Source organism: Euphorbia lathyris, chromosome 3, assembly GCF_963576675.1.
Source record: "Euphorbia lathyris chromosome 3, ddEupLath1.1, whole genome shotgun sequence".
In the NCBI taxonomy this organism is placed as follows: Eukaryota; Viridiplantae; Streptophyta; class Magnoliopsida; order Malpighiales; family Euphorbiaceae; genus Euphorbia; species Euphorbia lathyris.
The window spans coordinates 10,478,385-10,497,404 of NC_088912.1; the positions used below are offsets into that span (position 1 = coordinate 10,478,385).

Genomic DNA, 19,020 nt, shown 5'->3' on the forward strand with positions numbered 1-19,020 from the left:
ACAATAAAAACAACACCGTCAAAATTAAGTTTTAGCATATCCGACGGAGGAGCAGTTCAAACCAAACAAGACCTTAGTTCTAAAAATAATCACTATTGATTTTAAAAAGTATAGTTTTTTAATATTTATATTTATTTATCATATTGAATTTATTAATTTGATATCATATTTTGATATTAAATAAATGTTATTGGTATAACTTTTATGAATATAGTTAATATTATACTATGTTATAAGATTGAATATGAAACGAATTATAATTTTCATATAATTTTTTAATATCGGTTAAATTCTGGTTGGATCCAGTTAAATTTCAAACCTTTATAGGGCGTTTGGTATTCTATTGGGATAGGGATATGGATAAAGATTGAGATAGAGATAAGGATAAATAGTTGAGATAATGATAAAAATATGATAGTCGAGAATTATTATTCAATGTTTGGTATGTGGGATAGAGATATGGATAAAATAATACATTTTACTATTTTAACCATATTTAAACTACATAACATCAATTTGAGGGATAAGATGGACTTTTCCATCCTATTAAAATCGCAGGAGCTTATCCCACCTCCTTATACCACCCTCCTCATAGGTATAGAGATTTGAGGGATAAGAAGCTTATCCCTCATCCGTCTCAGTCTTCTATCTCCCAAACAAACACGTGATAACTTATCTCGTATTTTTTTATCCCTATCCCTTCTAACAAACACCCAGTAAATCCATTATCTTTTCTGGTTCTTTGACCGGTCCGGTTTAACCACATGATTTATTCTATGCTTTTTTTACAATTATAATAATGACCATAAAATAATGTGCTTTCCTATTTTTTTTTTTTTTTAATTTACTTTTGTAGTTTTTATTTCTTCGATTCTTATCCTTTTTTCTTTTCAATTTACTTTTTTAGTTTTTATTACAATTTAGTACTTTCTCTGCATTTTTTTTGCTGTCTCTAACGCAGACAGAGACACAATCTTCTTTGCCCCTAGATTAGGACCGTTTAACGGCAAAATTCTTCCTTTACCTCTCATAATTTTAGGGTCTTCTTCTTCCTCCTCAAAAACCCTAAAAATTAGCTTAAGAAATAAGCCTTCTTTTTACCCTTTTACTCCATTTAGGGCTTTCTACTCATACACAATCTTAAAATAGCATTTTAGGGTTTTTCTAGTTGCCAAAACTCTCAATTTCTTCTGCCAATTTTTCTTTTCACTTCGTGTTTTTGCTTATTGGTCACTATAAGTCTCTAATTAGGATTTTTGTTGCTCTAATTTCCCTCAATTTGATTTGCTTGCAGTAGGTTCTTGAAGTACTGAGTTCAAGGAAGCTTCATTTTAGGGTTTTGGGTCTTTTTTGCGTGTTCTTTTTGTTTATCACAGTAAGTAATTGGGTGAATTGGGGCTTTTTAGGGCCGGAGAAGCTATGATTTTTGGTGCTATTTAGCGTTTTTTTAATAGAAGTAACTGTTTTGGGGGATTTTGTGAACGGAGTAAGATGATTGCAGAGAAACCCAGCTGGGTTAAGCATGAGGGAATGCAAATTTTCTCCATTGATATTCAACCTGGTGCTCTCAGGTTTGCTACTGGTGGAGGTGACCACAAGGTATGATCCTTCTCTCATCCTTAATTCTGTTGCCCAAATTATGAGGGAAGAAGGTTTAGAGAGGTGGCAATTTCGTGTTTCGTGTCAAAATCGAGTTATGTTGTGTATATGTTGCATATGTTTATATATGTTATAAACGGTAGGAAAATGATTTTCGTGTCAAAATCGTGTTATCTCCTATATGTTATAAACTGTAGAAAAATGATTTTTGTGTCAATAGTGTCGTGTCAGTCGGGTTGTCTATGTGAACCCTGTTTTCGTGTCAGAAATTGCCACCCTTTGGTTTGGCATTTTCAGAATAAGGGAGGAAACAAGCATCTGAGCTTAATTGTTGACAATGCCACTAGTCTATGTTGCACGGAAATGGGAAACGGAAACGGATACCGGAAACGTTATTTCTAAGAAAAATTAGCTAGGAAACGGAAAAGAAACGGAAACGGATACGAAATGCGGAAACGCTAATGAAGAAGAGTTTTCGTGCAACATAGCAATTAGTTTGATTATCTGATTCCCCTTTGTGTTCACTATGCTCGTTTTTTTTTTTTTTTTTTTTTTTTTTACGGTTTAGCATTAAGCTATCGGCATATGTTTGATTGTGTATAAAATGTGAACAATGTTTGATAATAAAGATTTTCGAACCTTGCATCGCCCGTAAAGTTAAACTTGTAGTATATGAAATATGATTGTGCACCTTCTATTCACTTGTTTTATTTTGCCATTTCAAGTCAACACGATTCATAGAGACAATCATCTGACACGATTATCGTTTTTGTTGCATTTATAGGATATACAATCATATGAATATACGAATCATATAACACGATTATGACAAGACGACCCAGTTTGACACCCTCTAGTATAGAGAAGTTGTCCCTCGGCTTAAAACATTTAAGCTTGTTAAGAAGTTGGAATGTGCAAATCATAGACACGATTGTGACACAAATATCGCTTTTGTTGCATTTATAGGATATATAATCATCTGGAATATTCAAATCACGATTGTGACACGACAACCCATTTTGACACCCCTTTAGTATAGAGAAGTCGTGCCTTGGCTGAAAACATTTAAGCTTGTTACAAATCATATAACATGATTATGACACGATTATCGTTTTTGTTGCATTTATATAGGATATATAATTATGTGGAATGTAGAAATCTTTTAACACGATTATGACACGAACAACCCATTTTGACACCTCTTTAATATAGAGAAGTTGTGCCTTGGCTGAAAGCATTTAAGCTTGTTTAGAAGTAGGAGTGTCAAAACAGATTATCGCACGGAAATTGTGTTATGGGATCTATATATTCCACATGATTATATATGATATAAATACATGAAAATTGATAATTGTGTCAAACGGGTTGTGTCAAGCTGGTTGTCCATCTAAATCGGGTTGTGCACCTTCTATTCACTTGTTTTATTTTTCCATTTTAAGTCCACACGATTCCTAGAGACAATCACCTGACACGGCACGTTTGACACGATTAGGATATATAATCATGTGGAATATACAAATCATAAAACACGGTTATGACACGAACAACCCATTTTGACACCTCTTTAATATAGAGAAGTTGTGCCTTGGCTGAAAGTATTTAAGCTTGTTTAGAAGTAGGAGTGTCAAAACATATAATCGTGTTATGTGATCTATATATTCCACATGATTATATATGATATAAATACAAGAAAATTGATAATCGTGTCAAATGGGTTTTGTCAAGCGGATTGTCCCTCTAAATTGTGTGGTCGTGTCAGAAATTCCTATTTAGAAGAAGCTATACAATATACTATTTACTGCGAATGATGAATATATCGAAACCACAAGTTATTAAGATAGTGGTTGCTGAGCTGGAAAACTGATGCTGCTTTCGGCATGCCCTGAATTTTAGTGGAGTCTCTCAATTGCTTCTTGTTTTCGTACGTCGTACGATATGATTAATATAGGTCAATTCTATGTTTTTGAGTTCTTTAGAACTTAGGTTCTGCAGTCAATTGTATCATTAAGGCGTAAACTGGCATTCTGATATCCTTTGTATAGTTTTGGGTGCGGGCCGGACATGTGATTTGTAGTTTAAACTAGTTTTCCGTATTGTACTTGATGTAATTTTGACCTTTAAAATGCAGGTTCGGATATGGAATATGAATTCTGTTAGCAGGGACTTAGAAATCAATGAGCCAACACAGAGGCTTCTTGCGACTCTTCGTGATCATTTTGGATCGGTTAATTGTGTTAGATGGGCTAAGCACGGTAGGTATGTTGCATCAGGGTCTGATGATCAGGTGATTTTAGTTCATGAAAGGAAGCCCGGTTCAGGTACTACTGAATTCGGTAGCGGAGAGCCGCCGGATGTTGAGAATTGGAAGGTTGCAATGACGTTGAGAGGGCACACTGCAGATGTGGTAATGTAATTGCTTCAATGCCATGATTTTTGAGTAGTGCATTAGTTTATAAGTTTTAATCTAGGAAGGTCTTGTTGAGAATCGTCTAACCCGGGAGTTCTTTTCCGTGCTTAAAGTAGGTGGATCTTAATTGGTCTCCAGATGACTCCATATTAGCTAGCGGAAGTTTGGACAATACGGTCCATATTTGGAACATGAGCAGTGGGATGTGCACTGCTGTTCTTAGAGGTCACTCTAGCCTAGTTAAGGGAGTGACTTGGGATCCGATTGGCTCCTTCATAGCGAGTCAATCGGATGATAAGACGGTCATTATATGGCGAACAAGTGACTGGAGTTTGGCTCATAGAACGGACGGCCATTGGGCAAAATCGGTATGTTGTTTCTTTGTTGATTAATTTTCTTCTATACTCTTTAGGTTTACGTACACTAATTTACCGGTTTACTTTTCAGCTTGGATCTACGTTTTTCAGGCGGCTCGGATGGTCTCCGTGTGGGCATTTCATAACTACCACTCATGGTTTTCAGAAGCCGAGGCATTCTGCACCTGTTTTAGAGAGAGGAGAATGGGCTGCGACATTCGACTTCTTAGGACATAATGCTCCCATTATCGTGGTGAAGTTTAACCATTCGATGTTTAGAAGAAATTCGGCCAATGCTCAGGAAGTGAAAGCTGCACCCGTTGGGTGGGCTAATGGGTCCTCTAAGCTTGGAGGGAAAGAATCACAACCATATAATGTTATCGCTATTGGAAGCCAAGATCGCACTATAACTGTATGGACAACTGCAAGTCCACGTCCGCTTTTTGTAGCGAAACATTTCTTTACACAAAGTGTTGTAGATTTGTCGTGGTACGTTCGATATCTCCCGAAAAAATCTAACCTTATGCTTCTTTTGTATTCTCGAATATTTGTTTTTCCCATAGCTATGATTATCTCGTTACTTATCTTCGTTTCTTCTTGTATGACAGGAGTCCTGATGGCTATTCACTTTTCGCCTGTTCCTTGGATGGGACGGTTGCCACTTTCCATTTCGAGATGAAAGAACTTGGACATCGGCTAACTGATGCCGAGCTTGACGAGTTAAAGAGAAGTCGTTATGGTGATGTAAGAGGCCGACAGGCAAACTTGGCGGAGAGCCCTGCACAGTTATTACTTGAAGCAGCTTCAGCCAAGCAAACAGCAACGAAAAAAGTGGTGCCGGATATTCAGCAAAATCAGATCCCGGTAAAACCTTCTGTTGACTTGGTAGCAACAACAAAGACTTCTGAGCCTCAAGTTGATGATAGAATGAAGGGTGTAGCGGCTGCTGGTGACGGGGCAAGTAAAGTACCAATGTCTGCTCGGATTTCTAGTCCCGTGAAGCAGAGAGAATATAGGCGCCCTGATGGAAGAAAGAGAATCATTCCGGAAGCAGTAGGTGTGGTAAATCAGCAGGGAACAGGTACAGCTGAGGTTCAGGCTCAAGGAACGGAATTCCCTATCGTGACATCTAGTCACGGGAAAAATGAAAACGGGGTAGTTGTTGCTGATGGTGGAATGCGAGAAGTTACTGTCAGGGGAACATTTAACAGAAGTTCTGATATGAAAGACCGTTCTGGTATCACTGCACGCGCTACCATTACAGAGAGTTTGGTCATTGAGAAGGTTCCGGGTTCTTCAGGCCGAGATGGTAGCATCAATGTGGAGCAGTCCGGAAGCATGAAGGCTTCCAGTTCTTCCTCCAATGCTTCTACACCTCTTTCCATTCGGGTGTTTGATAAGAAAGTAGGGGAAGATAGTGTACCGATATGCTTAGAAGCTCGTCCTCGGGAACACGCTGTAAATGACGTTATCGGTGTTGGAAATACGTTTATGATGAAAGAAACAGAAATTGTATGCACACGAGGAGGTCAAATGCTTTGGTCTGATAGGATTTCAGGAAAAATCACGGTTTTAGCAGGAAATGCGAACTTTTGGGCTGTTGGCTGCGAAGATGGATGCCTACAGGTAAGTAAATAAGTCTTAAAATGGATTTGTCATGTCATGATCGTATTACGTGATCTATAGATTTCACATGATTATATATGATATAAATGCAAGAAAATGATAATCTTGGCTAAAATTGTTGCAACCAGAAGCATTCAAGTCTATCTTGCACAGAAACATTGATTTTAAAGCTTCTCATATTTCCGTGTCTGTTTTCGAAACCAAAACTCTTGGAAACTTGTAGGAAGCCTTTCCGGCAGTGTTTCCGAAATTAAAAAAAATGGAAACTCGTTTCCTAGAATGTAATGTTTTTCAGAAGTGGTTCGAATAATTAAATCCTCAATATTTTCTAGATCATCTTTTACGAGCTTTCAAAATTAAAAAAATCTCTTTCTTCTCTCTATTACGGGACTTTATGTAATTTTTTTTAATGTTATATATATAAATTATTTGAACCTACATTTTTATAATTTAAAAAATGTATAGATATATCCATATATTTTTATTATGTACACGTCTTTGTTTCATATGCTTTTTAGAAATATTGATTCCCGCTTTCCTTTTCATTTTCCATATCCGTTTCTGTAAGTAAGTTTCATATGTAAGTTGAGCTTCCTTAAATTGATCGGTGTTCTTGATAAACCGCCTTTCTGTTTGAATTTTGCTAAGGTTTACACAAAGTGTGGGAGACGTGCGATGCCGATTATGATGATGGGATCTGCAGCAACCTTTGTAGATTGCGACGAGTGCTGGAAATTGCTACTCGTCACAAAGAAGGGATCGTTGTATGTATGGGATCTATTCAACCGGACTTGTCTTCTCCAAGATACGTTGGCGTCTCTGATTGCTTCAGATCCAAACTCATCTGGAAAAGGTTTGCTATCGTCCGAAAATCTTTATCTTTCTCACAGCTGCTTCATTAGCATTTTTCTGATGACTGTGCCTGTGAATTTGGATTACGTTTCTGCTCTCACAGGAACGATCAAAGTTATATCTGCGAAATTGTCGAAATCTGGCTCACCTCTTGTTGTACTAGCTACGCGCCATGCCTTCCTTTTCGACGTTAATCTTAAATGCTGGTTGAGGGTTGCAGACGACTGCTTCCCTGCATCGAATTTCGCTAGCTCGTGGAACTTGGGTTCGTTTCAGAGCGGCGAGCTGGCTGCATTGCAGGTGGATGTTAGGAAATATCTAGCCAGGAAGCCGGGAGGATGGAGCAGGTATTCATCCATTGGAAAATTTTGCTGGTTTTTCAAATCTTAGATTTTTTTTAATTTGTGACTCGGGCCCTGTACGTATTAAACTTTTGCACGTTTCACTCTTATATCTGTGAATGGAACTGTATTAACGGCTAAACTTGACCTGTTATAGGGTGACCGACGATGGAGTGCAGACACGTGCTCATTTAGAGGCACAGTTGTCGTCGTCTTTGGCTTTGAAGTCCCCGAATGAATATCGCCAGTGCCTTCTATCGTACATTCGTTTCTTAGCAAGGTTTTTCTCCGATCTCTGCTCTTGATTATTTGTTAATTCATGTATCATTCATTCCAAGCTTACTTGTTTTACATCCTCGGAGTCTCCACGCAGCTGATATATCCTTATCTTCTGCAGAGAAGCAGACGAGTCTCGTTTACGAGAAGTCTGTGAAAATTTTCTTGGACCTCCTACTGGGATGGCGGAATCTTCAGATAGGACGAATTTGGCTTGGGATCCTTGTGTTCTTGTAAGCTTCTTCACTCGTCTTCTTGATTGATGTCTAATTAACTAAGATCTGAAAAAATGTTCGTAAAATCTTGGCGAAAACACGAAAAATGCTCATGTATTTGTCGAAATGACAACTTTAACTAAGCTCTTGTACGTCGATTTGTGGACTTTTTGCCCCCGAACTTTTATTTTTCGGTGAAATCTAGCACCTCTTTGATTGCTCCGTCACGTCACATGTCTTCCGTGTTTGTTAAAATGTGATTAGGCCAAGATAATTGCCATGTAGGACATTTTCTATATAAAACGCTCCTTGAGTTCGTGTTTGTCATAAAAATAATTCGATTAAGAACATGTCCTTCGTGGAAGATGTGCGACAGAAAAGTCGTCATCAAATTGAAGTACATGAGCGTAAAGTTTACATTTGCACCATTACAGGAGCTATTTCTTTAATTTTTGCTGTAAAATCTTATCAAAGTTGCTTCGGAATCCTCATTCGTTAAGCTTCTGATTAACGGGATAAATATCTGTTTCAGGGAATGAAAAAGCACAAGCTATTACGGGAAGATATTCTTCCTGCAATAGCGTCAAATCGGAAAGTTCAGCGGCTACTAAACGAGTTCACAGATCTCCTGTCCGAATACGGAGGGGCTGAAACTAATGTGGCCCAGATAACGACAACAGAACCAACCAAGAAGTCCGCAACAGAACGAAAGAAACCTGCTGCAAGAGTCATAAACCGAAAGAACTCCGACCAGCAAGCAATGGAGGACGATTCAGCTCCAATGTTGACGGATCAAGTCATCCCGGATACACCAACTATGGACACCGGTCCATGATTCTTTAACTTCTAACTAATAGGATTGATCTTAATGAGGATTAGCAGGCTAACCGTTCTTGGCATCTGGCCGGAGGACGGGACGGATCATACGGAAGAGAAGAAATCTGTAACTATTTATCGATGTTTTTTGGTGTAAAATATTACGCAGCAAGAATATGATTTTATATTTGCTAGTCTGCTTACATGAAATCAAAATGTCATTCAACTATATCTATTACACCATTTATATGTCGGAACTGAACTTTCAGGCGATCTGTATATACTTCAACTTGATATTAGCTTTGAGCTTTGAACTTGATGATGATACGAGAAATTCCAACAGTAGTTCCGACATTATCTGCTGTCTGATGATTCTAATAAGCAGTCTCTGCCATTACCATTCACAGTTCTTCCTCTGAGCAAGATGATTCTGTTGAATGTATGAAAAATTCACATACCTCAACGTTTGTCTCGAGTCTTGACTACCCGTACGATGTGAGATTAAGCAAAAAAAAAATCTAGATTACCGACATCTATAATTTTTTAGATGGATCTAAATAGTCGGTTTGAGATTGGTTAGACATTTTTAAAATGCTTCTCGCCATCAACTGAAGCATCAAATAATAGCAGGATCTTTTTTAGCATCGAAATCCTTACTGACTGCATATACTATAATCAGACCTATTCATGCATCTAGTGTGAATCTGAATATCTTCATTACATCACATGGAGACGTAAACCAATACGGAAAATGAAACGGATTCAACGGATGCTGAGAAACGATATTTGTAAACGTTATTTACAAGGATAGATGTTTAATGTTTTTCATATATACATTGAAATTTTTTACATAAGTCACATAATAAAAGGAAAAAATAGATATTTTCATTCTGAAAGACGAAACTTTGTAGAAGATAATCTAAAAAATATTATCGTTAATATTAATTTACTTCTAAAAATACATTACATTCTAGGAAACTTATTAACAATTTACTTCTAAAAATACATTACATTCTAGGAAACGAGAATTACAAATTCTATCAAAATTTCCGTGCAACATAGCTGATACCAGATTTGTCACCAAATATTACCAGTTCCATCATGTAAATTCGGTTTGGTTAACCAATAATTCAGTTCTGTTAGTAATCCAACCAATGTGCACCAACTTCCATGTCCAAGTTGACCATAATTTGGAAGGCCTGCAGTTCTACAATCATTGGAAATGTTTCAAATCAGAGAAGAAGCTGGGAGAACAAAAGATCAAAAGACATCAAACTCATGGGTTTCCTCCAAGTATCAAGGACGGAACACTAATACTAAAAAAACTTGATTTTTTAACATCAAAATCATCCAATTTTACATCTGATTTCTCCTATAGTATCTTTACCTAGATTCCAGCAATAATAATCACTAAAAAAGACATGTAAACGGACACGTAAACTAGATTTTTATATATGGATTAGAAAATAATAAAAAATATGTCACTGAACTCAATCCAGCCAATTTCATTCATCTCCTCCCTCTTGATTTCTCACATCAACAAAACCTAGCAAAGCCCTACCTAGGTATTTTTTCATTATTTTTAATCTGGCTTACATGTTATCTACGTGTTCTTTTCGGTGACTGTTATTGCCAAAACCACACATAAGCCAGATTCTTATACAGTAAAACCTCTATAACTTAATAATGTTAGGACCAGAGTTATTAATTAATCGATAAATTAATAATTATTAATTTATGGAATGATTTTAAATTTTTTAAAAATAAATTTTAAGTTATTAATTTAAATAAAGTTTTTGTCTAAAATCAATGAACAAATAAAATTAAATGTGCATTATATAAGTTAATTGAACTTGGAAGTTCATTGTATTTATGTTAAAAATATTCAATGTATCATAGTTAATGAATTACTATATAAATTTATATGGAGTGTTGTTTCAAATCATACAAAAAATGAGGATGAAGCTGAGGATTATTCGGTATTTTTGAAACCAGTCCAAGGAAAGGAAGCAATTATAGCATCATCCACTCTTTACAATTTTTTGTTACAATTTGATAAGGATACACCGAAACTTTTGAATGCATTGAGAATAATTAGAGATGAAATTCAATTAGATTTAAATTCCAAGAAAAAACAAAGTACTATAGACTCATGTTTTGCTAATTATCCTAAGTATGTATATCTATATATATTTCGCATATGGCATTAGGAAAGCCAAAGATAATAATAAAGTCTTATTAATGAAACTCCTGTGGAGGATGTGGCAGTCTCCTTCAGCTCTGTGGGTCCAACTCTTATGCGGGAAATACCGGAAGGATAAGGTGTTTGGGGGGCCTAAGGATAGAGTGGCTAATTGTTCCTTTCTATGGAAAGGCATTAGTGCAGTTTTTGCTGAATTTTGTTCTGGGATTGGGTGGAATGTGGGACATGGCAGGTCCATCAGATTTTGGAAGGATATTTGGGTAGGTAAGAAGCCTTTATTAGAGATTTGTACTTCCTTGCCTCCGGTGGACATTCAGGACTGGAGGATTGCTGATGTGGTGGATTCTGAGGGTGAGTGGATTTGGGATAAATTTGAGTCCTACCTCAGTCTGGAATCGCTCCTTACTATCAGAGGTGTTCATATTAGTAATCAAATTGAGGACAAGGATAGTTACTGTTGGGCGCTGACTAACAATGGGGCCTATTCGTGTAAATCTGCTTTTCAGGCGTTCTATCAGGATTTGGATTCTCCGTCCCATGGGGTGTGGAAAACGATTTGGGCCTTAAAAGTGCCATACCGTATTAGGAGTTTCCTGTGGTTGGGGGCTAGGAATAGATTGCTTACTAATTCGGATAGAAAAAGGAGGCACCTGGTGGATTCTGGAGCCTGTGGCAGATGCAGTGGGTTTGATGAAACTTTGTGTCATGCTCTCAGGGATTGTGAGAGACGTAAGGAGGTTTGGAGGAGAATTCTCCCTAGGGATGTGCTACCTTCCTTTTTAGCCCATTCTGAAAATGATTGGTTTGTTGATGGAATTAAAGGGATTCTTCTGCCTGGAAATCAAGGTGTCCTTCTTTTTGTGGTGGTCTGCCATCAGATTTGGAAATGGCGGAACGAGAAGATCTTTGGAGGAGGAGTGGTGTCTCAGCCTAATGTCCTTGAGTTCTTTTCTAAGAAGATTAGTACCTTGGTTGAGAGTTTTGTTGATGACCCCTTAACTAGGGATGTTCAGAGGAGGGAGGTCAATCTCTTAGCCTGGTGTAAGCCGAGGGAATGGGTAGTTAAACTCAACACTGATGGTTCTTGTCTAAGAGACGGAAGAATTGCCGCAGGAGGGGTCCTTCGAGACGATGGTGGCAGGTGGGTTTCTGGCTTCTCTCAGAATTTGGGTATTGGTTCTTCCTTTTCTGCAGAGCTTTGGGGGATTTTCTCGGGCTTGAAACTTGCTAAGGAGCTTGGGGTGAAGAAGCTTCTTGTTGAATCGGATAACCAAGAAGCGGTTAAAATGATTTCTGAGGGCAACGCTGTGTGCCGGAATAACCTGAACATTATTAAAAGCATTAAGAGGATTGGCTCCTCCTTTGAGTCTATTAGTTTTGCTCATATTTATAGGGAGCAGAACCGAGTTGCGGACCGTCTTGCGATGGAAGGGCACTCTAGTGTGTTGGGTCTTTCTACCTTCTCTTCCCCGCCGGTTTTCATCTCTTCTTTGATCTTAGAGGATGTGGTGGGGGTCAGTTTTCCTAGGCTGATCCCGAGTTGAGCGGTTTTTTGTTTTTGTTTTTTTTTTTTTTCCTTTCCTACCAAAAAAAATATATATATATATATATTTGAGAAATTATTAATTTATAGAGGTAATAATACAATGTATTTATAAAGGGTTGTTCCGGATAATTATTATATTATTAATTTATTAAAATTGATCATTTTTTGAACTGGCCCAAATCGGGACCAGAAGAAATTATTATTTTAAAGAGTTTATTAATTTACAGAGGTTTTACTGTACATGGATTAGAAAATTATAAAAAATACATGTCACTGAATTGGAATTGAAAATGAACTCAAATTCGTGACCACAGGGTCATAGAGCTTAAACTGGAGTCCAATACGACCTTTAAAGGGTCAACGTCAACCCAATCGAGACAATTTCATTTATCCCCTCTCTCCCTCTCGGTTTCTCACATCAACAAAACCTAGCAAGGCCAAACTAGGTTTTTGTATTTTAAATCCACCGGCAAAAAATACGGCTTCCATGTTATCTATGTGTTCGTTTCGGTGAATGTTATTGCCAAAATCTGGAGAAATCAAATGCAAAGTTAGATGATTTTGATGTTAAGAAATTAAGTTTTGTGACATTAGTATTCAATTCCTGATACTCGGAGAACCAATTCAAAAGACAAACCATACAATGTAGAAGCTCTTTTTCTTGGGAAAAAACAAAACAAATACTTCAGCAAACACAAGTCAAATTTGAACGCCTTAAACTAAAAACTAACCTGTGTTGAGATGCTAGTCTCCTTTTGTTGTGATTTTCCTATGTTCAACGATCACTTGGGCTATTATGTTAGTAGCTGTCAAAATTCAGGGATATTTTGTATCAGGATTTGAAGTTCAGGAACCATAATTTTAGTAACCTCAAATTTCAGGGGTGTGTTTTACCCTGTACTATATACCCAAAGCTCATCTCATCTCTACCTAGTTAATTATTTTAACTAAACATCAATCTCTCCTTTTTGTATGCAGAAAATTTTAGAGATCTAATTATGTTATGTGTTCAAAGAAAGCCTTTCGAGCCTTAAGCTATGAAAAGTCTTCCAGCAAAACAGAACACATCACCAGCTCCCCAAACTTGTCCATACAAGTAGATTGACTCCCTGAACTTTGCTAATGTCTCACCAGCTCCCTAAACTTGTCCATAAAAATATATTAGCTCCCTGAATTTTGCAAGTGTCTCACCAACTCCCTGGACTTTCTTATTTTGTAGCAACTAAATACAAAAACCACAATACTAACTCTCGATCCTTATCCATTCGATCTCTCAAACCTGCAACACTAACTCTTATAATAGGTTGAAAGGTACGAAAAGAGAAAAAATTACTTCTCAAATAGATGAAGATGTATTTTTAGAATCTCAGTTTAATAAGTTTTTGTATTTAGTTGTTACAAAATAAATAAGTTTAGGAAGCTGGTGAGACACTTATAAAATTCAGGGAGCTAATATATTTTTATGGACAAGTTTAGTGAGTCGGTGATACGAAATAAGCAAGTTTAGTGAGTCGGTGATACGAAATAAGCAAGTTTAGAGAGCTGGTGAGACACTAACAAAGTTCAGGAAGCTAATCTACTTTTATGGACAAATTCAAGGAGCTAATGATGTGTTAAGCCTTTTAAAAAGAAGAATGACACAATAACAACAATAACAAAGCCTTAGTGCCGAAATGATTCAGGGTCAGCTAACATGAACCATCATACAAAACCGTGAAATCAAATCGTGTCAGCGACATAAATTCTCTCCCTCCACTCCGCCCTATCCACTACCATATTTTCCTCAATCCCCAATAAACTCATATCACTCTCGATCACCCTCTTCCAAGTTTGCTTAGGTCTTCCCCTACCCCTCACCATTACATCCCTCTGCCACTCTTCAGTCCTCCTAACCGGCGAATATTAGGAAAGGTATGAACTTTAACAGAATCGAGCTGCATTACCGTGGTTCTTCGAGCACACGAATCAGCTAGAAGAAGATGATTGAGAAGAATCCACCTGCAGCAACAGAACTTCTTGAGCATCTTCATCGCAGGCACCTATTTACTGATAAAATTTGTGCTATAAAATTCAAAATCTGCAAATGTGCTAGTTTGACATGAGGGACATGCTGCTTTGGGCATCATTTATTTATGTTAATTACACCCATGTCTTTCAGCTATCAGAAATGGAACAAAAATGCCATAAATCTTGAATTTTTAACTAGAGAAAGTCATCAGCGTTGAACTTTGGTTTCACCCATGATCCTTGTCTGAAAACCATTAACACATTTGCCGAATATACCATGTGGATGACATGTCATCAAAATCTCACCCAATTAAAAAAGTAAAAATTTATTTTCTCCATCAAAATTTCAGCACGTGGAAAATATTATTTTCTTTTTTTAATTTTCCACATGGCAAAGTTGTGATGATCTGTTATCCATGTGGCATCTCCAATGAATGTGCTGTTGGTTTCCGGACAAAAGGACCATAGCTGAAACCAAAGTTACACGGCAATGCTTTTTCGTTAAGAATTTAAGATTTATGGCATTTCTGATAATTGGAGGACCACATGTAACTCCTATTTCACACAAAAAATAGAATTCCTCATTTGACAAATAAAATCACTTCTGCAACAGGCATATAATTAAAAAGAAGAAGCGTTTCAATTTCAGGTTAGTGACCTCAAGTCCTTCACAGTTTGTTTCCCAACGACAAACAATTGAAACAAAAAGTGAAAAGTTCCCTCGAATTCAATTTTGGAATCCCTCAGTTTCCACCCTAATACACAGGAGCTGAAAAATATGACAAATAAGTAACAAGAAAAGCTCCATTTTAGTATTAATTACTTGCTGCCACTTGTCTGCCACTTGTCTGTTAAATCGGAACCTGCTTCCTAGCTAATCGGAACAGCCTAGAGTTGCATTTTATAAATCACCCATCAAAAATTGATATTGGCATGCCATAATACCCAAACATAAAGAAAAACAATTAGCAATCATTCCAAGCATAATGTTATTACCAACAAACAAACAAACAAAAGAACAGCAACAAAGTCCTAAAAGAAACCCTATACAAAATAAATGAATGAATAAAGCATGCCCAAATTACAATTTTGAAGGAAACAGAGAGTCAAAAAAGAAAAATTACCTCAATACACCGGAGTCAAAAGAGGAATTGCTTCAATGGTCCTATGGCAACCTCCAAGGAGATCCTTCCAATGATGATGTATACCATCAAGCAATGTCGAAAAGTGAGCGTCATTTATCAGGTTGTTTATGACTCCGTTCGTATTCCACCAACAGAATTTATTTTATCAATCTCTAATTGTTCTGATCATCCTACCATGGTTACCATAAACCTTAAGATAATAATGAACAGAAATCAACTGATAGAAGTTTAACTTCAGACATCTTTTTGGTAATTCATGCTCTCTTTTGTTGCTTTGCCACATCTATTAATGCCAAAACATTGTTTAGCTCATGACTCATGTATGTTCCATCAAGGCTTGCCCTTCTTTCCGTCTCCCATTTTTTTCGTATTGTAATAACCAGTCTCAACCAGTACGATCTCAGCTAAGAAATTCGATTACTTTCAAGCTGTCAATATGAGCCGCAAGATGTTAAGTCCTTTGAACTTGACCATTTATCACTTTTCAGGATCCATCATAACCATTTTCAATCAGCCTAATTGGATTCTTGCTTGTCTTGCTGTGCATTCTACGAAAATAGTCATATGTAATATACATAAGGGAATCCAGGAACAGGCTCTTCTCAGATGCAGCTCTTGGTAGTCCATCATTGTTTTGAATCTTAAGGTAGGCTTTGTCCATAATTTTATAGGAAATTTCGTCGAAGTCGAAAGAAATTTCACTCAGCTTCTGACTCCAAATTAAGGCCTTCTCAGGCATTCCTTGCTTGCAGAAGTGAGACAATAGTGAGTTGGCTGTGACAACATTGGGGACAAAAGCCATCTTAAGCAATTTTGCAGTTAAAATCATCGCACGATCCAGCACGTCAGCACAAACCGCATTTATCAGAGTGTTGTATGTTACAGTGTCTGGAACAACACCTACTAAGACGAGCTGATCCAGCATCATCACAGCTCGACTCATTTTCTGAGAACCACAAAGTCCATGAATATGTATATTATAAGTAGTAATATCAGGATCCCATCCACTAGCATACATTTTATTCACAACCTCGTCTGCACCTACCAAATCAAATGCTTTACAATATCCACCAATCAATGTGTTATAAGTGACAATATCCGGGGTGAGCCCTATATGATACATGTCCATAAAAACATCAATTGCAGACTTCATTTGGCCTTCTTTACAGAATGCATTAATGATGATATTGATTGTAAAAATGTCAGGAAGCAGACCCCTTTTCCTCATCTCATGCTGCAGCTTCAGTGCTTCTTGCATTTGACCACGGGTGCAAAAACCATGAATCAATGAGTTATACACAAAGTTATTAGGCACAAATCCTTTTTTAAACATTTCCAAATATACATCGTAAGCCTCCTCCATGAGACCGGCTTTAGAAAGACCATCAATAAATGCTGAGAAGGCTACAGCATCAGGATATATCCCCCTAGCTTCCATCTCATGCCACAGAGTATGAGCTCCCACTACATCACCAACCTTGAAGTATCCATCCATTAGCACTGTAAAAGCCTTTTTATTGACGGGTAAGCCTTTTTCTAACATCGAATACAAGAGCTCCATCCCTTCTTGTAGTCTCCCCTTCCTAGACAAACCCAAAAGCAGAGAACTACATGTTGAAGATGATGGAATGAGACCAAACATAACCATGACTTTATATGCTTTATGAGCATTCTCCTCTAATCCGGCCAGACTATAAGCTGCAATAACTGAATTAAAAGCAATAACACTTAAGGGTATTCCTTTCTCAAGCATATTCTCTAAAAGTTCCATGGCCTCATCCAGCTCACCAGCCCAACATAACCCTGCAACAGAAATATCATATAGTGAACAATCTGGAGCCAAACGTGAAACTGATAAGTCCTGCAAAAAACTATTTCTATCCTCTTCTCTCCCATACTTGTAATGCCCAACTACCAAAATATTGAAAGTTATGCCATCAGGTGCTATGCCCTTTTTCATCATTCCTTCGTAAAGAAGTTTTGCCTGACCAACATCCCTCGCCTTAACATATCCATTCATCAAAGCATTGCACATTTCAACATTTGGAGAAAGGCCGATTTCTTGGATGTCATAAAAAACCTTCCTAGCTTCCACCAGTTTTCCCTCATTACAAAATGCATTTATAATTGTGCCGAAAGTAATTAAGCTCGGGCTACAACCATTATCTATCATCAAATGTACCAGCTCAAGAGCATTTGAAATTCTTCCCCTCGTACAATATGCATTAATCAAAATATTGTATGCATAAACATCTGGTTCACACCCAAACTTTTGCATTACACATGACAGACTTTCAGCAATCCTGATATACCCTTTCTTACAAAAGTAAAGAATCATTATATTGAAATTATGATTACAAGGGCGAGGACCTTCTCGAATCATACCTCTTAACAATTTCCAGACACTACGATAGTCATCCGCCCTAAGCAAACACCTGAAAAGTATTGTAATCGCTGATGAACTTGGCGTTACACCTACCTCCCTCATCCTCCCCACTATCTCCATTGCCTCATAACCCATTTCCACATTCAAAAAACATCGCATGAGCGTGTTAAGGACTGAGAAATCTGACTCATACTCGTGGTGTTTAGCCCACATAAACTCTACCATGTCTCTACTCCTAGTAGCCCCAATTTTCCGAATAACCCAAGTAATCACATCTTGTGCAAGGAGCTGGAAATTCTCCGCAGCTAATTCATGAGCCACTATGCAACAAGATTGAACTGCAGCATCCGAGTGATTTTGAAATGCGAATTTAAAAAATGCAAATGCGGATTCACGGGATTCCAATAATTGCATAATCTTTAATAACATATTAGGACAAAAATTTCGGGAAAGTTCCATCAAATCGTATCCATTCTGTAGCTTGATTACTTTAGTCAATCCGACAACTACTCTCCGCCGCTCATTCGAATTCAAATAATTAAAATTGGAAGAACAAGTTGGGAAAAACTGATGAAAATAGTGAAATCCTTGGGAATTCGAAGAATAAGAACAATAGGAGCTGAAAGAAGGGTTTAGGGTTTTAGGGAGACAAATGAGACTAGAAAGCGAGAGCTGTGACCTCACTGAGTAAATGCAATTGAGTGAGGTGAACAAAGGAAAGGAATACTGTACCTTGAGGGAGCTGCTCAAGCAATGCACTTTAGAAGGAAGATTCTTCACCGGGAGTAGTCGCCGGCGTGAGATTGGAAGCATCGGAAATTACGCCGTCGAAGCCAACCGGAGATCAACGAAATGTTAAGTTTTTCTCAGGGGTATGAATCTAAATCAGTTTTACTCACTTTATTTGTGTGCTATATTTACGCCGAAAACGGCAGCGTTTGGAAGGATGAGGCAAGAGAGTAGAAGGCAATTTTGTGTGTTAATTTTAGGGTTAACAAAAAAAAAAAAAAAAACAGTTAATTTGCAGATAGGTGCCTGGTATTTTTTGTTGAAGAAAAGGGTCGAGATTCTCGACTAGTATAAATCAATGATTTTTAAGTTGATATTGTCAAATTGATTATATAAAAAAATTTTAAGAATTAAATTTGTTTAGTATCATATTTATTATGGAACCATGTTTTTTTATTTTTTTAAATCACCAGTTTTAGAGTTTTCTCTCTATACATTAGTTTTCTCTTTCCTAAT

At 37.3% G+C, this 19,020-nt stretch overlaps 2 protein-coding genes across 7 annotated transcripts; one reads left to right on the plus strand and one right to left on the minus strand.

Annotated features, from left to right (window-relative positions):
• Positions 1-935: 935 nt before the first annotated feature.
• On the plus strand, positions 936-8,833 carry LOC136222309 (protein HIRA). Of its 4 annotated transcripts, XM_066009933.1 has the most exons (10): positions 937-1,599; positions 3,728-4,003; positions 4,123-4,374; positions 4,454-4,851; positions 4,971-5,988; positions 6,637-6,841; positions 6,944-7,187; positions 7,339-7,461; positions 7,579-7,690; positions 8,205-8,833. In XM_066009933.1, the coding sequence occupies exons 1-10, from the start codon at positions 1,492-1,494 to the stop codon at positions 8,505-8,507; spliced, it is 3,039 nt and encodes a 1,012-aa protein (XP_065866005.1). In that variant the 5' UTR covers positions 937-1,491; the 3' UTR covers positions 8,508-8,833. The 4 variants fall into 4 exon arrangements, with proteins under 4 accessions (XP_065866004.1, XP_065866005.1, XP_065866006.1 ...); XM_066009932.1 differs by having other exon boundaries at positions 936-1,599; positions 6,637-7,187; XM_066009934.1 differs by lacking the exon at positions 937-1,599 and having other exon boundaries at positions 3,864-4,003; positions 4,120-4,374.
• A 522-nt stretch (positions 8,834-9,355) lies between these two features.
• On the minus strand, positions 9,356-18,635 carry LOC136224416 (pentatricopeptide repeat-containing protein At1g09900-like). Of its 3 annotated transcripts, none has more exons than XM_066012749.1 (4): positions 15,369-18,635; positions 14,181-14,283; positions 12,969-13,043; positions 9,356-9,695 (listed from the first exon to the last, which is right to left on the minus strand). In XM_066012749.1, exon 1 carries the CDS (start codon positions 18,586-18,588, stop codon positions 15,874-15,876), a length of 2,715 nt encoding a protein of 904 aa, XP_065868821.1. In that variant the 5' UTR covers positions 18,589-18,635; the 3' UTR covers positions 9,356-9,695; positions 12,969-13,043; positions 14,181-14,283; positions 15,369-15,873. The 3 variants fall into 3 exon arrangements, with proteins under 3 accessions (XP_065868821.1, XP_065868820.1, XP_065868819.1); XM_066012748.1 differs by having other exon boundaries at positions 9,357-9,695; positions 14,181-14,235; XM_066012747.1 differs by lacking the exons at positions 9,356-9,695; positions 12,969-13,043 and having other exon boundaries at positions 13,881-14,235.
• Positions 18,636-19,020: the final 385 nt, after the last annotated feature.